Here is a 15,160-nt window from a genome sequence, read left to right as displayed (position 1 = left end):
CCTCTGCATCCTTCACCCTCTTGCTTCACCCTCCCGAAATAGCAGCTCCTGCCTGGAAACCTCTCCCAGGGCTGGCGGGGCCCCGGGGTGCCCCAAATCTCCCAGGGCTTTTCCCCTATCCCCAGGGATCAATGGGGTGATTGTGGGGTGCCCGTCCCAACTCCAGGGTGGCGACCACCCCCGTCGGGACAGGGACCACCAAACCCTGCCAGTGCCCCGGGCTGGGGCTGTCCTGGTCCCCGGCCCTCTGCAGAAAGGGCTTTTCTGGGGTTTTCTGGGGTTTTCTGGGTCCTGCTGCCCTGCCAAGGGTTCCGGCTTTATCCATCAGCTGACATTCCTCCGGGAGGCCCCTCCAGGCCGGAGAATCCTTACGCGGTGGGGCCGCCTGTGGAGCGCCACTCCCCGAGCCCACCGGGGCTGGGAGATCCCGGCTGGGTGACACAGACCCCCCTGCTCCGTCCCTTGTCCCCTGAGGGTCCTTCCTGCTCTGCAGCGCTCAGCAGGGCCAGGCTGAGCCCCCCAGACCCATCACAGCGATGGCCAGGTGGGCTCACCCCTGCTTCCCCCCCAGCCTAGGCTTTGCCCCCCTCAGCCCCGTCCGTGCCCCGGGGCAGCCCCCGCGCTCCGTCCCTTGTCCCCTGAGGGTCCTTCCTGCTCTGCAGCGCTCGGCCGAGCCAGGCTGAGCCCCCCAGACCCATCACAGCGATGGCTGAGCCCCCCCAGATTCATCACACCCATGACCAGGTGGGCTCCCCCAGTTCCGCGGGTTCTTTCCCCCCCCCCAGCCCACTCCGTGCCCCGGTGCGGGATCCCCGCCGGTGCGGGACCGCGGTGTCCCCGCCCGGTGCGGCGGGGCAGGTCCGGGCCGGCCCCAATCGCGATCCCGGGGCTGAGCCTCACCTCGGGGAGGGGCCGGGCCGGGCCGGGCAGGCGCACGGTGCGGCGGCACTGGGGCTGGCTGGGCTCGGCACGGGGGGAGCGGAGCGCCGGGCACCGGGGGCTGCGGCCGGTGAGCGGGGCGGGCTGCGGGGCGAGCCCTGCGGGACTGGGGGGCAGCGGCAACGCCGACGGGAAGGGACCGAGACCGGGACCGAGAGCCGCCCGCCCCCGCAGCTCCTCCGGCCGGGGATTTGGGGGCGGCTCCGGCGGAGTTTCGGGGCCAGGACCCGGCGGGAGCACCGGGAAGCACCGGGACAGTGCGGGATGGGGGTGCGGAGGGGCAGAGAAGCGGGACGGGAGTGCGGCGGCGGCGGCGGCACCGGGCCGGGGGAGCGAGGGAAGCCAACGGGCGATGCGAGGAACCGGGCGGGGTTGCAGGAGGAGCAGAACTCGGGACGCGGGTGCAGCCGCCGGGGGCGCGGGGGAAACCGGGCGGAGGGTGCGGGGGTACCGGGCTGGAGGTGGGCGGGAAACCGGGCTGGGGGACGCGCTGGGAACCGGAGGCGGCGGAGCTCCTGGAACCCGCGGGCACAGCGACTCCTTCCCAGCGTGGTACTGGGGGTCCCTGTCCCCGTCCCAGGCCGGGGGGTGCCCGGTTCGGGGTGACCATCAGGGCACCGGGGCTCCCGGCCCCGGCATGTCCTTGCTGGGGTCTCCTCCCCGCTTCCTCCCCCAGCAGTGAGGCTGCGGCTTCCTTACTGCTCCTCTTCCCCGTGCCCACCATGAGGTGGCAGGAATGGGGTGGCAACGGTGGGGACAGGGACTGGGACTCCGTGTCGTGCCGTGCCATGCTGTGCCGTGACGTGCCAGGCTGTGGCTGCCTACGTGCCAGCAGGCTGGACATGCGACCTGCACTGGGCCAGTGCCCAAAACCAGAGGGAAGTGGGACAGAAGTGGAAAAAGGAACGTGGTGCATGCAGGGACAAGGCAAGGGGACAGCTCTGTCCCCCAGTATCCCCTCTGCCATCTGGGCTGGGCTCATGTTTGGTGTTCCCAGGCACGGTGCTGCTCCTGACACTGGAGGAAGTGATCAGGAGAATTCCCAGAGAATTCCCATGTTGGGAGGGATCATACAGGGCACAGAGGGGCTGAGCCCCTCCTCAGCTGCCGCCAACCTCCAGCCAATGTGGCTGCCTGGTCCCATCTGGAGTTCCATGGCCGCGTTGGGTGAGCTGAGCTGTGCCAGCAGGGCGGAGCTCCCCGGGACCCCACTGCTCACCCTGGGACATCCAATGGGGACCACGGCAGGGTTGCTCTGGGTGGGAGCTGATCCCCAGCCCCAGCCCCTGTGTCCTGACTCCGCTGTGTCCCACAGGGTCCCTGGATGCCACAGAGCAGGATGGGCACCACGGCCGTGCTGCTGGCCCTGCTCCCCACAGCCACTGCTCAGCCCACGCCACCCCCGGGCTGCGGCCACGACCTCTCCTCCCTCTACTACAACCTCTGTGACCTCTCGGCGGGCTGGGGCATCGGGGTGGAAGCAGTGGCCAGCCTGGGCGTGGTGACCACCTTCGTGCTCACCATCGTGCTGGTGGCCAGCCTGCCCTTCGTGCAGGACCACCAGAAGAAGAGCTTGGTGGCCACGCAGGTCTTCTTCCTTCTGGGCACCTTCGGCCTCTTCTGCCTGACCTTCGACTTCATCGTGGGGCCGGATTTCTCCACCTGCACCTCCCGCCGCTTCCTCTTCGGCGTCCTCTTCGCCATCTGCTTCTCCTGCCTGCTGGCCCACGCCGTGGCCCTCAACTTCCTGGCACGGCGCAACCGAGCTCCACGGGGCTGGGTGACGCTGGCGGCCGCCCTGTCCCTGGCCTCGGTCGAGGTCATCATCAATGCCGAGTGGCTCCTCATCACGGTGGCGCGGCGCGAGGGTGGCCCTGCAGACCCCTGCCAGCTGGCGGGCGCCGACTTCGTCATGGCACTCATCTACGTCATGGCCCTGCTGGTGGCCGCCTTCGGCACCGCCTGGCCCACGCTCTGCGGCCGCTACAGCCGCTGGCGCAAGCACGGCGCCTTCATCCTGGCCACCACCGGCCTGTCGGCGGCCATCTGGCTGGCGTGGACCATCATGTACCTGTATGGGAACCGGCGTGCCGGCCGCGCGCCCGGCTGGGATGACCCCACGCTGGCCATCGCGCTGGTGTGCAACGCCGCCGCCTTCCTGCTGCTCTACGCCATCCCCGAGGTGACGCATGTGACGCGGCGCAGCCCTGAGCAGGCCTTCGAGGGCGATGGCTACCCCACGCGGGGGGTGGGCTACGAGACCATCCTCAAGGAGCAGAAGTCGCAGAGCATGTTCGTGGAGAACAAGGCCTTCTCCATGGATGAGCCATCCTTTGGTAGGCGCCAGGGCTCGCCAGGGACCTTCTCGCCCCATGGCAGGGCGGGCACCGTCCTCTTGGGGACCCTGGGGATGTCCCCACGGGGGATGGTAGTGGAGGGTGGGTGATGAGACGTCTGGCAGTGACCTGCCCGGCGCTGGCGCCTGCTGCTGTTGTGGCTCCCCAGAACTGGCCGGGCTGGGTGTACCAGTTTGGGCTGAGCCCAGCAGCCACAGGGAGCTCCCTCCCTCCCTCCCCAGCGTGGGGTGCCTGCGGCTCCTGCCCCTCCGCCCCAGGCCCACGAGACCCTGCAATAACACGGGGTGGTGACAGTCCCAGTGGGGATTGTGGGCAGGCATGCCAGGTGTCTGCTCCTCATGGGGGAGGGATGGTCCCCCTGAGCAGCACCTGCACCAGAGAGACCCTACAATAACAAGCCATGGCCAGGCAGCAGCGATGCCATCCCTAGGGACAGGAGTGTCCTGCGGGAAAGGCAGGCAGCTGCTGAGTCAGCTCGTTAAACCTGCTAACGAGGTACAGGGAGCCCCAGTGGGGTGGCACTGGCTCCATGGTGACTGTCCCCGTGTCTCAGCAGCGAAGAAGCCGGTGTCCCCATACAGTGGCTACAACGGCCAGCTGCTGACCAGCGTCTACCAGCCCACCGAGATGGCTCTGATGCACAAGGGGATGGTGAGTGTGACACCAGCGGTGGCCACATCCTGCCAGGAATGACAGGAATGGGGGACAGGGTGTGGGTGGGGTGTTCCTGTCACCCCTGCGTCCCAATGACTGCTCTAACACGGTGGGGACCTTCCAAGCCTTCCACCCCCGGGATCCCATGGGCTGGGGCGTTCCCGGTGCTGTGACCTCCCACCCCCGTGTCTGTCCCTCAGAGTGAAGGTCCCTACGATGTGATCCTGCCCCGTGCCTCCACCAGCCCCATGCCTGGCAGTGCCAGCTCCACGCTCCGAGCCGAGGACGCCTTCGCGGCGCAGGCGCGGCACTCCAGCATCCCGAGGGACACCCGCGGCTGCCAGGTGGGTGAACGGTGGCTGCAGCGGGGGCAAAGTCCGGCCCTGCCATGGTGACGGGGCTGCCCGGCACCCAGAGCCCCCCTCGGTGGGTCAGGGTACACTGCCGTGGTCCTGGTGCCACCCTGTCCTGGTGCCACCCCGCTGTGCCCACAGGTGCAGTCCCCGTACAGCAGGAACCGCTGGTGAAGCCCCCGTGACGCAGGTCCCGCAGCGCCGGCACAGCCAGGGGCTCGCCCAGCCCCATCCCACCCTGACTGATGTGTGAATGCCACCCCGTGAGGTGTGAATGCCACCCCATGAGGTGTGAATGCCACCCCGGCTGGCAGCCAGAGCCAATTCCTGCCCGTGGGATGCCTGGACAAGGCCCCAGAGCCAGTGCTCCCACCTGCCCATCCCACCTGGCCATGGACCCCTGATCCCTGCCTCAAGGACTGGCTCCCGTGAGGACACCCCCGGTTGTCACCTTCGTGATGCACAGACCCCTCTGCCTCCCCCAGGCCACGGACCCTCCAAAGCTGGGGAGCCCGTGGGACCCCACCCAGGGCACCCCCAGCACCAAGCCCCTGGCCCTGCACTGACCCCCCCCAGCCTGGGGACCCCGAGCTGAGCTGGCCCATCCCACCTCAGGGCACAAGGGGACACCAAGCTGTCCCCAGCTCTGTGCCTCTGTTTCCCCGTTGCTGGGGGAGGGGGATCAGTGCCTTGCTGGGGCTGGGGACCGGCCCCCCACAGCTCTGGCCGCTTTCTCGGTGCCTTTCCCCCCTTGCAGGTAGTGGGGAGGGAGCTGGGCCCCTCGCCCTCCTTGTGGCTTTCTCTGCCAAGTTTCCTTTTCATTTTTTTTCAGGTCGCCCCAATAAAGGTGGTTTTTCCTATGATGCTGTCACAGGATGCTGGGTGGGGGGTCCTGGGTGCTGCTCCCACGGGCTCAGCCCCATGCCCCCCATTCAGGGGAGGGACATGAGAGAGCACAGGGGGGCTCCGGGCAGGGTCCACGGCACCCCCATCCCCCAGGCGGGGCCGGGATGCCGTGGGCAGATGGGCTGCCGGGCAGGAGGTGGCACGGCACAGAGGACGTGCCAAGGTCGCGGTGGTTTTCCCGCTCGGATTGCCTTCCCCTCCAGAGCCATTTCTCCTCCTCCGGGCAGGAAGCCTGCGGCCAGCAGTGCCATGAATTATTCAGGGCTGGAACGGCCCGGTGGGGGCAGCGGGTGCCCGGGTCTCCTTGAGCCGGAGCCGGGATGGCGGAGCCGGGGCCGCCGGTGGCCACGCGTGCCCTGCACGGTGTCCGCACAAGGGACACACAGCGGGAGGGTGGCACTGGCCACGTCCCGGCCGTGCCTTTAGCTGGCACAGACCCACGCTCCCGGCTGCGGGGACACGGCCGCGGTGTTGGCAGCGGGATGTGGCCGTGCCCCCCGGGCTGTGCTGCGTCAGCCGTGTTTACCTGGCACCTGTGTTTACCTGGTGCCGAGCGGCAGCGGGGACATTGCCCAGCAGCACCAGGCACTCGGTGTCACCAGGGCCACTGTCACCACAGCACACACGCCTTCCCTCCCACCGCCGCGGGCACCGCACGGCACAGCGCAAAGTCACCCCCCAAGGGCACCTCCACCTTCCCCGGGACAGCAAAGCCACCCGACAAACAGGGTGCAGGGACTGCCGCGCTCAGGGGTGGCAGGGGACAGCGGAGCGGCCCCGCGGCCGTGCCCAGCCCCTCCGGAAGCGCGGATCCCACCGGCCCCGCCAGCGCCGGCCGCAGCGCGGGGCGGCCCCGCTCCAACAGGGAACGCTTTGTGCCGCCGGGGCCGCGGAACAGCGCAGCCTTTGTCCGGCCAGGTGAGGCAGGCACAGCTGCGCCGAGCCGGGAGCAGCCCCGGAGCCTGCCCGGAGCCGGGGGCTGCCCGGGGGTGGTGGCACCGGGGTGGCGGGGATGTGCCAGCACACCTGGCACCGGGGTCACCGTGACCAGGGCCAGGCAGAGACACGGGCAGGGCTGTGTGTGGCTGCAGCCCTGGGGCTCGAGCAGGGTCACCAATAGTGACAATAAAGGCAAGTGACACCATGCATGGCAGTCCTGTGGCACGCTCCATGTCCCCAGCACTGCCTCTTTCTCCTCCCACCGGTGCTGAGCCAGGCACTGGGGTCTCCTCACAGCTGAGGAACGAGGCTCCTGCCCCACCAGAGCCCTGCCAGAGCCAGCTCGTGGTGACAGTGACATGCCTGGCACTGCCATCTGCCAGCAGAGCAGTGTCCCTCAGGAAGCCCTCAGGAGCCCCTCAGGAAGCCCTCAGGAACGGGAAGCACAGACACGCTCACACCACCGGCACCTTTTACTCCAAGCAAGTCCATGGCACAGCAGGGACGCACTGCAGTGCTGAGCTGTGCAGTGTGGAGCTGTGGGGCTCAGCAGTGACACAGGGACACCAGGACAATGTCCCCCTGGAGTCCCAGGACCTCAGCCCGGCCCAGCCCGGGCGCGCTCCCGCTCCAGCTGTTTGCGCCTCTGGATGTCCCGGTAGGCGCGGATGACGCGGGCTCGCTCCTCCTCCAGGATGCGCCGGCGAGCCATGGACACCACCGGGGACACTGGGGACACGGGGGACGCCTGGCTCCGGCCCAGGCGAGGTGTCAGGAGGAGCTGCTTCCGTCCAGCCTGCAGGCAGAGATGGCACAGCTCAGGGGGGAAGGGTGAGACACCAGCACTGAGCTCCAAGGAGCCATCACCGCCTCGCTGAGGCCACCACTGCCCTCCCAGGTACCCAAGGGGTGGGTGGCACTGTCCCCAGAGCTCACCTGCTCAGCAGGACCCTGTCCCCTGGGCCGCGAGGTGATGGTGGGCGGCTGTGTCACCACCTCTCCAAAGGGCACCGTGTCTGCAAGGGAATGGGGGTCAGTGGGGGACCCTCGGGGTGCCCTGCCCAGCTCCCCCATGTGCTGCCCCCAGGGCTGGGGTCACCTCAGCCCCCCCACTCCCTTCTCACCTTGCATCAGGCTCTTCTCCAGCATAGCCTCCTTCTTCTCCTCCTTCTTCTTTCGAGCTTTCTCCAGCTTCCTTTTCTGAAACCTGAAGAGCCACATTACAGCTGGGGCTCAGGGGGGGACAGGGAGCAAGCAGTGAGTCCCCACCCCACGGGAGCCCCCCAAATCCCACAGCTTTACCCCCAGGAGAGTGAAGCAGGCTCGTGGCCTGTTCCCAGAGATCCATCCCCATGGAAAGGGTACCCACTGCCCCCCATCTGCACCCCAAGACCTGGGTAAGGGGACATGTCACAGGCATGGGCTGGCCCCATCTGGCCCCCAGGGCGTTGCTCTCACTCTTTTTTCCTTTTAGACTTCTCTGGAGCCGTGGCCTCCTTCTCAGGCTCCCTCTGGATCTGGTTTTCCGCGAGGAAGAGCACGCGCTGCACCTCCTGCTCCATGCGGCAGATGTAGGAGCGCTCTGACTCCCCCCTGCCCCTCCTGAACCTGGGCACGGGGATATCCCCCGGGGCCCTGGGGCTCTGGCACTTCTGCTGCTGCTGCTGCTTCTTCTCTAGGAGAGACAGGTGACATTTCTGCAGTGGTGACACCATGGGGTCCCTCCAGCCGGCACAGCGCGGCTGGGACGTCACCAGAGGGAGGGGGATGTCCCATGGCAGGATCCAGCCGTGCTGTGAGCTCCCGGGCCAGCCCCTGGGCCACCTGCTGGAGCCACCTGTGTGTCCCACCTGCCACCTGCCTCTTCCCGAGGTCCGGGCACTTCAGGGCCTCGCGGCTCCGCATGAGCTCCCGCAGGCGGAACGGGATCTCCTGCTCATCAGGGTGTTTGGGCTTCATATTGTCCTTCTTCTCCTTCCTGGGAAAAATGAGCACAGGGAGAGGGCTCCAGGGAAGCACCGGGACCTGGAGGCTGGGACACCGGGACCCGGACACCAGGACACCGGGACCCGGACACCAGGATCCACGTATGAAGGATGCTGGGATTTGAGCACGGTGGGAAACTGAGACTCAGGCATGGCTGGACACCGGGATTCGGGCACGGGCAGACACCGAGAGCCGGGCACGGTAGAGATCAGGACGCAGACACCGAGAACGGGACCCGGGCCAGGGCCCATCCGAGACCCCGCGTGGGTCCAGCTCCCAAACCGGGAGCGATCCCGACTGGATCCCGCGGGCACTGACCTGCTGCGCAGTGGTACGGCCGGTCCATGTTCCGATCTCGGTCCCGCTTTCTGTCCCGGTCCCGCTTTCCGTCCCTGTCCTGGTCCCGCTTTCTGTCCCTTTCCTGCTCCCGGTCCCGCTTTCTGTCCCTTTCCTGCTCCCGGTCCCCGGCCCTGTTTCGGTCCCGATCCCGGTCTCTGTCGCTGTTTCTGTCGCGGTCCCCGGGCCGGTTTCTGTCCCGGTCCCCGTCCCGGTCCAGGTGCCCGGGCCATGGTTCCACCACTCCTCACGTGCCCGCTCCGCCGCCACTTCCGGCTTCCTGGCCCCGCCCCCTGCTGCTTATTGGTCTCACTTCCCTGCCGCTCCCGCCCTGCTGAGCGCACCGGGCTGCCATTGGCTGCGAGAGCTGTCACTCGGGGAGGGGCGGGGCCAGGGGCTGAGGCCGGATGCTGCTGCGGGGGCTGGCGGGGGCGCGCCGGGGGGTGAGCGGGGACAGAGGGGGACACCGGGGGGGACAACGCGGGACTGGGCGTGGGGGCACACGGGGGAGTCCTCGGGAGGGGCCAGGAGGTGCTGGGCGTGAGATGTGAGCGAGGACGGGGGTGGTACTGGGGTGTCATGGGGGGTGCTGGGGATGGGGAGGGACAAGGGGGGCTTGGGGGAGATGGGGGAGATGAAGGGACAAGGGGGGCTTGGGGGATGTGGGGAGAGGAGGGGACAAGGGGGGAGATGGGGATTGAGGGGAGTGGGGGGAACAAGGAGGGGATGGGCATGGGACTGAGGGGGGTGCAGGGAATGGGGTGGGGGCCAGGAATTGGGGGTGTTGGAAGGGGGATATGGAGGTGCTGATAGTGGGGGTACACTGGGAGCAGGGAATGGGGTGGGGAGCAGGAATTGGGGTGTTGGAAGGGGGATATGGAGGTGCTGATAGTGGGGGTACACTGGGAGCAGGAATTGGGGGTGTTGGAGGGGATATATGGAGGTGCTGACAATGGGGGTACACTGGGAGCAGGGCGTTCCTGTGGCTGAGATGGGGGTGCAGCAGCCCCGCCGTGCCCCCCCAGACTGGCCCCATCACAGGGGTCTCGTTTCCCTGCAGCCCCCAAAGAGCCTCAGGGGGACCCCACGCCCCCACCCCACCACCTCCTACAGCCCCCGGGAGCGTTCGGACACCACGAAAGAGCCTGGGGGCACCTCGGACACCCCAGGAAGGGACAGCAGGACAGCCACCCCTGATGGGGACAGTGGGGACCCTCCTGCAGCCCCCCCGGTGCCCCCCCCGCCCACCCACTGCTGCGGGACCGGCTGCCCCAACTGTGTCTGGGTGGGGTACGTGGAGCAGCTGCTGGAGCAGCACCGGGACGGCGGAGCCCAGGCCTTGGCGGCCGTGGAGCAGCATGTGGAGGATGAGAACATCAAAATGATCCTCAGGATGGAGATCAGGCTGCGTGCCAGGAAGGACTGAGCCTGCCCCGGGCTCCCCAGATCCCGGCTCAGGATCTGGGCCTGGGTGGTTTGGAGTGATTGTTGTGTGCTGAGTGCGGCGTCCCAGGGGTGTCACGCGAGGTTGGGTCACCTCCTGCCTCAGAGGGAGCTGTCCTTGGGGACAGGTGGTGACTCAGGGCTGTCCTGAGCCCCGGATTTCCTGGGAGCTGGATGCTGTGCCCTCCCCAGCATGGTAAATCCCTGCCAAGGGCAGGCTGGGCGGCCCCCCAGCCCTCCTCCTCCTCCTCCTCCTGTGATCCCAGGTGGAATTTAAGCACCTTGGGGGGATTTTCAGCACCTTGGCCATGCCCTGGTGATGGGGAGGGCTGGGGGGGGCTGGGCCAGACCCTCCCCAGTGACACCACAAAGCCTCTTAGGGGCCTCTCCGTGGGGGCAGCGTGTGGCACCGAGCACGTGGGAAGCTGCAGCCTCCTGTCAAGGACACTGTCACTGTCCCTGGTGTCACATCCTGCTGGGCTGCTCACCAAGGTGCCTTTTCTGCCTCCATCTTCAATCCCCAGAAACTTGTCCCAACCCCCCCCTCAACTGTGGGGGATTCACAACCATTGAGACCCACCCAGACCCCCCCACATCATCCCAGGACAAGGTCCCCAAGATGCCACCCAGCCCTGAGTGTCACTCACTAATGAACCCCAGTTGACAGCCAGGCTCTGCTCTCTGCCAGGGAAGTAGGTGCTTCTCTATGGAAAACACTCCTGGATTTCTTTAATCCTATTTGTTGGAGCCCAACTAATTGCAGTTAGTGGCAGAGGCTGAAGTTCAATTAAAGTGTGCTGAGATTAGTCTGTTTTTAATTGCTTTAGTGCTGGATTAGGGAAGCTTTGGAGCAACACCAGCCATGGGCAGGGGCTGCTGGACCCTTTCTGGGAGCAGGACCCCACCCAGGCTGGGCTGGAGCCTGGAACGGGGGTCCCATCACTCCCTGTGGGATCAGGGGACACTGGGGGATCTCTTTGGGAATGGGATTCCCCTGGCGGGGAGGCAGGATCCCCCCACGTGGGATCCACTGCCCACGGGCACGGGCAGGGCTAATCCTGACCCCTCCTCCCCCAGAGCAGGGGAAGGACACCCCAGGATTACCCCTGGGGAAAGCAGGGAGGTAAATAATCCTATTACCCCCGGGCAGGATAAATCTCCCTCCCCGAAAAGCCCCCCAGAGCATCTCCAGGCCGGAGGGAGCCAGGCTGGGCAGAGGGAGCGGCTCTGGAGCCGGGATCGCGGCACTCTGTGAGTCAGGGGAGGGGACATGGGGGTGTTTGCTGCTCCCCCTGCATCCAGGAACATCCAGGAACATCTCCCGGGCTTGGATCCTTGTTCCCAGAGCTGTGCCCAGCTCTGCAGCAGGGCCAAATCCCTCACACCCATCCCAGAGCGGGGCTTGTGCCTCAGAATTCCCACTCCTGGTGCCATGGGCCATCCCCTGCTCCCCCTTCCCAGCCTGGGGTACCCCACACCCCCACACTGACCTGGGCAGGCCATGGAGGGTCCTGGCAGTGCCCCGAGGGGTCCCCAGGTGTCGCTGGGGTGGGGGACAGGGCAGGGAGGAGCAGCAGCAGCCCTGGTGGCCCTGGGGGGCCCTTCCCTGCCTTTGGGGTTAACGCTGAGCTGGGCTGAGCCAGCCTTGTGGGGAGGGGGCTCTGCAAAGCCCGGCAGGGGCTGGGTGGGAGGAGAAGCTGGTGGCCCCATTTCCCTGCAGCGGGCACGAGGAGCCGTCCTGTGGCAGCGCTGAGCCCCAGGGAACGCTGTGTGCCGTGGGGAGCACCGTGAGCTCCAGGGAGCACCGTGAGATCTGGGGAACACTGTGAGCTGTGAGGAGCACTGTGAGAGCCGGGGAGCACCGGGAAACACCGCGAGCTCCAGGGAGCACCGTGAGTTCCAGGGAAGCACCTTGTGCTCCCAGGAACACCCGTGAGCTCCAGGGAGCGCCGTGAACTGTGAGGAGCACCGTGGGTTCCAGGGAACACCGTGAGCCCCAGGGAGCACCGTGAGCCCCAGGGAGCACCGTGAGCCCCGGGGCTACCAGCCATGAGCCTGGAGCCCCCCAAGCTGGAGGTCAAATCGGCCACGAGGGTGAGCGGGGGTCCTGCCACCCCCCGCAAGGGACCCCCCAAGTTCAAGCAGAGGCAGACGAGGCAGTTCAAGAGCAAACCCCCCAAAAAGGGGGTGCAGGGGTGAGTGGGGAAAAGCCCTGGGATGGGAGGGGCCCTGCACGGGGTCAGGCCAGACAATTCCTCTTTCCTTGCAGGTTTGGTGATGACATCCCCGGCATGGAGGGGTTGGGAACAGGTATGGGAATGCCACCCCTTTGGCAGTGGGGGGTATTGTCTGGGGGGGGTCACAGTGCCACAGCTCTGTCCTCTCTCTCCTCAGATATCACTGTCATCTGTCCCTGGGAAGCCTTCAGCCACCTGGAGCTGCACGAGCTGGCTCAGTATGGAATCATTTAGGATTTGGGCAGGCTCACCAGCCCTGTAGTGCTGTGTAGGTCAAGGCCCCCCTGCCCATGCTGGAGAGGGGGGGGCTTAGCTTGGAAAAATGCTCATTAAACCCTAACGAGTACAGGAGTCAGCGTTGTGTGCTGGGGAGGAGGGAGAGCAGCTCCCCAGGGCCTGGGGTGGGATGGGCAGGACACAGATGGGTTCTGACAAGGTTTATTTGGGGCTGGACCAGCACCCCAGACATCCCCAAAGCTGCACACCCTCAGCAGCAGCACCAATGGCAGCACAGACAAGACACAGATGGGTTCAGGATTCTGACAGGGTTTATTTAGGCCCAAACCAGGCAATCCTCACTGCCACACCCTCCCAGCTGTGATATCCCTGAGCACCCTCAGGGCCATGAGCACTCCCATGGCCTCCAGCAGCAGCAGGGCCCCCAGGGCCTGGGGTGGGATGGGCAGGACACAGACAGGTTCAGGATTTTTGACAAGGTTTATCTGGGGCTGGACCAGCACCCCAAACATCCCCAAAGCTGCAATGGCCCTTCACACCCTCAGCAGCAGCACCAGTGGCGATGGTGGCACAGACATGACCCAGACGGGTTCAGGATTTTTGACAAGATTTATTTAGGACCAAACCACCCCCCTGCATATTCCAATCCCCTCACTGCCACACCCTCCCAGCTGTGATATCCCTGAGCACCCTCAGGGCCATGAGCGCTCCCGCAGCCTCCAGCAGCAGCAGGGTGACGGCCCCAGCGGCGATGGCCCCGGCCTGGCCCCGCAGCCCCGCGGCCAGGGCGGCCCCACAGCCCCCCGTGTGCAGCAGGGCCGCGGCCGCCGCGGGGCCCAGTGCCAGCGCCCCGAACCCGCACTGGGCGTTGGGCACGGAGCCGCCCTGCAGAGGCTCCTGGCAGCAGGAGGCCGGCACGCCGCACGCCTGCGCGCCCGGGGAGCTGCAGTTGAAGTACCTGTGGGGTGGACATGGAGATTGGGGTCACACACGGTCGGGGTGGGGATGGGGTGTCCCACACACCCAGGCACAGAGCTGGACACCAAGTGTGGGTTCCAGCTCTGCCCTCTCCTTTCTGGGCGGTTTTGGGGATCCCACCACCCCAAACATGAGGCCACAGCACAGACCCCACAAGGAACAGGGGGGTTTTCAGCCCCATGGTGGGCATAGGGTTGCACAAAGGGGGTTTTCAGCCCCAGCGTGGGCATGGGGTCCCACAAAGGAGGTTTTCAGCCCTAGGTTGGGGATGGGGTCTCTCACCCCCTCAGTCACAGAACTGACACCACGCGTGGGTTCCAGCTCAGCTCTCTCTTTTCTGGGCCGTTCTGGGGATCCCAGGATCCCAAACATGAGTCCACAGCACAGACCCCACAAGGAACAGGATGGGGGGCTTCAGCCTTGTGGTGGGCATGGGGTCCCACACCAAACAGGGTTTTCAGCCCTGTGGAGGGCACGGGGTCCCACAAAGGAGGTTCTCAGCCCTGTGGCAGGCATGGGGTCCCACACCCAACAGGGTTTTCAGCCCCGTGGTGGGCATGGGGTCCCACAAAGGAGATTCCCATGGGGTCCCACACCAAACAGGGTTTTCTGCCCTGTGGCAGGCATGGGCTCCCCCACTGTCCCCAGCCCCGACTCACAGGTTGCTCTCCCAGTCACGGTAGGACTCGAGGCCGCAGCACTGCAGGCTCCGCTGCACCTCATCCACCAGGAACTGCAGGTCGGGATCCTCCTGGTAGCGCAGGAGGCAGAGCAGCAGCAGGTCCCGCAGCGCGTCCCGCAGCCGCCGCCGCAGCAGCAGCAGCAGGAGCCCCCCCAGCAGCTCCAGCCCCCCAAAAACCAGCAGGGCGCCCAGGAAGAAGCGCAGCAGGCAGGGGCTGGCTCGCAGGGCACCCAGGCAGCCGGCCAGGGACACGGTGCTGGCCCCCAGCCCCGCCAGCACGAACAGCAGCATGGGGTCCGAGCTCAGGGGTGCCCCACGCTCCCCCCCAGGCAGGGACCTCTTGGTCAGCAGCCCCCAGACCCCCACGGCGAGGATCAGCAGCCCCAGCAGGAGGAAGAGGAGGTTCCAGAGGAAGGCCAAGTAGCGCACACAGCGGCTGAAGGGGCTGGGTTTGGGGGGATCGGGGTACCACACCCCAGGGTCCTGTTCAGCCGTGTCATCATCGTCATCAAAGGAGGAGTAGGGCAGCTCCACCAGCCTGGATGCCTGCACGGACAGAGGAGCCGCTAACAGCCACCCAAAAATGTTCCTCCATCTCACAGCTGGACACTATCACAGGCTCCTGGAGCCACCCCACACCGCCCTGCTTAGCCCCAAACCCACCCCTGCTCATCACGGGGGTCTGCAGGGGAGCACCCCAAAGACTCTGACCTAGAGGACCCCCAGATCCACCCCTATGGAGACCCCCAGGGACGCAGCACGCTGCTACCCAGGGCTGGGGGGACGTGGGATGCCCGGGTAAGGGGTGCCGGGGTTACCTGGGGCAGCAGCCGGGTGCCCTCCCCGTGGGGCTGGAACAAGCGGACTCTGCTCAGCGCCATCGCCGCTACCTCGTGCCTGGACCCGTCACACTCCCATCATGTGAGGGGCTGCGGGCGGGCTTAAATGGGGCTGTGTGTGCCGCCCCACAGCTGGGCACGATCCCCCGACCCTCCCACGCCCACAGCTGGGCACGATCCCCCCCCCCACTCCACAACTGGGCCCGATCCCTCCCTCCAACACCGGGGGTCCCTCCGAGGCCACGGGGGATGCTGCTTGCATGCGGAACTAAAG

General features: G+C 66.7%; 5 protein-coding genes across 5 annotated transcripts; 3 read left to right on the top strand and 2 right to left on the bottom strand.

Annotated features, from left to right (window-relative positions):
• The first annotated feature begins 1,675 nt into the window (after positions 1 to 1,675).
• On the top strand, positions 1,676 to 4,477 carry GPRC5C (G protein-coupled receptor class C group 5 member C). The gene is given in 10 exon segments (XM_066565950.1): positions 1,676 to 1,706; positions 1,709 to 1,852; positions 1,855 to 1,933; positions 1,935 to 1,971; positions 1,973 to 2,063; positions 2,066 to 2,106; positions 2,255 to 3,275; positions 3,853 to 3,947; positions 4,151 to 4,294; positions 4,445 to 4,477. Coding segments are annotated over 10 exon segments (1,716 nt in total).
• Positions 4,478 to 6,603: 2,126 nt separating this feature from the next.
• On the bottom strand, positions 6,604 to 8,739 carry CCDC137 (coiled-coil domain containing 137). The gene is made up of 6 exons (XM_066565985.1): positions 8,453 to 8,739; positions 7,999 to 8,126; positions 7,607 to 7,823; positions 7,273 to 7,355; positions 7,085 to 7,164; positions 6,604 to 6,944 (listed from the first exon to the last, which is right to left on the bottom strand). Exons 1-6 carry the CDS (start codon positions 8,701 to 8,703, stop codon positions 6,747 to 6,749), a joined length of 957 nt encoding a protein of 318 aa, XP_066422082.1. The 5' UTR covers positions 8,704 to 8,739; the 3' UTR covers positions 6,604 to 6,746.
• A 114-nt stretch (positions 8,740 to 8,853) lies between these two features.
• OXLD1 (oxidoreductase like domain containing 1) lies at positions 8,854 to 10,719 on the top strand. The gene is made up of 2 exons (XM_066565995.1): positions 8,854 to 8,913; positions 9,531 to 10,719. Exons 1-2 carry the CDS (start codon positions 8,878 to 8,880, stop codon positions 9,894 to 9,896), a joined length of 402 nt encoding a protein of 133 aa, XP_066422092.1. The 5' UTR covers positions 8,854 to 8,877; the 3' UTR covers positions 9,897 to 10,719.
• An 893-nt stretch (positions 10,720 to 11,612) lies between these two features.
• PDE6G (phosphodiesterase 6G) lies at positions 11,613 to 12,384 on the top strand. The gene is made up of 3 exons (XM_066566016.1): positions 11,613 to 12,108; positions 12,183 to 12,223; positions 12,308 to 12,384. The coding sequence occupies exons 1-3, from the start codon at positions 11,963 to 11,965 to the stop codon at positions 12,382 to 12,384; spliced, it is 264 nt and encodes an 87-aa protein (XP_066422113.1). The 5' UTR covers positions 11,613 to 11,962.
• A 654-nt stretch (positions 12,385 to 13,038) lies between these two features.
• Positions 13,039 to 14,928, bottom strand: TSPAN10 (tetraspanin 10). Its single transcript, XM_066566070.1, has 3 exons — positions 14,866 to 14,928; positions 14,025 to 14,593; positions 13,039 to 13,345 (listed from the first exon to the last, which is right to left on the bottom strand). The coding sequence occupies exons 1-3, from the start codon at positions 14,926 to 14,928 to the stop codon at positions 13,039 to 13,041; spliced, it is 939 nt and encodes a 312-aa protein (XP_066422167.1).
• Between the last annotated feature and the right edge of the window lie 232 nt (positions 14,929 to 15,160).

Source organism: Molothrus aeneus, chromosome 26, assembly GCF_037042795.1.
Source record: "Molothrus aeneus isolate 106 chromosome 26, BPBGC_Maene_1.0, whole genome shotgun sequence".
NCBI classification, from domain to species: Eukaryota; Metazoa; Chordata; class Aves; order Passeriformes; family Icteridae; genus Molothrus; species Molothrus aeneus.
This window is presented reverse-complemented; position numbering and strand designations above follow the sequence as displayed.

Bases quoted from the DNA above. Each gene is read 5' to 3' on its own strand.
- CCDC137 (XM_066565985.1), bottom strand. From the start codon at position 8,703: ATGGCCCGGGCACCTGGACCGGGACGGGGACCGGGACAGAAACCGGCC. The intron at 7,824-7,998 runs GTGGGACACACA...TGTCTCTCCTAG, and splicing joins CGGGAAGAGGCAGGTGGCAG to AGAAGAAGCAGCAGCAGCAG. The intron at 7,165-7,272 runs GTGAGAAGGGAG...ATTCCCTTGCAG, and splicing joins GGAGAAGAGCCTGATGCAAG to ACACGGTGCCCTTTGGAGAG.
- OXLD1 (XM_066565995.1), top strand. From the start codon at position 8,878: ATGCTGCTGCGGGGGCTGGCGGGGGCGCGCCGGGGG. The intron at 8,914-9,530 runs GTGAGCGGGGAC...GTTTCCCTGCAG, and splicing joins TGGCGGGGGCGCGCCGGGGG to CCCCCAAAGAGCCTCAGGGG.
- PDE6G (XM_066566016.1), top strand. From the start codon at position 11,963: ATGAGCCTGGAGCCCCCCAAGCTGGAGGTCAAATCGGCCACGAGGGTG. The intron at 12,109-12,182 runs GTGAGTGGGGAA...CTTTCCTTGCAG, and splicing joins CCCAAAAAGGGGGTGCAGGG to GTTTGGTGATGACATCCCCG. The intron at 12,224-12,307 runs GTATGGGAATGC...CTCTCTCCTCAG, and splicing joins CATGGAGGGGTTGGGAACAG to ATATCACTGTCATCTGTCCC.
- TSPAN10 (XM_066566070.1), bottom strand. From the start codon at position 14,928: ATGGCGCTGAGCAGAGTCCGCTTGTTCCAGCCCCACGGGGAGGGCACC. The intron at 14,594-14,865 runs GTAACCCCGGCA...CTGTCCGTGCAG, and splicing joins GCACCCGGCTGCTGCCCCAG to GCATCCAGGCTGGTGGAGCT. The intron at 13,346-14,024 runs GTGAGTCGGGGC...TCCACCCCACAG, and splicing joins CGTGACTGGGAGAGCAACCT to GTACTTCAACTGCAGCTCCC.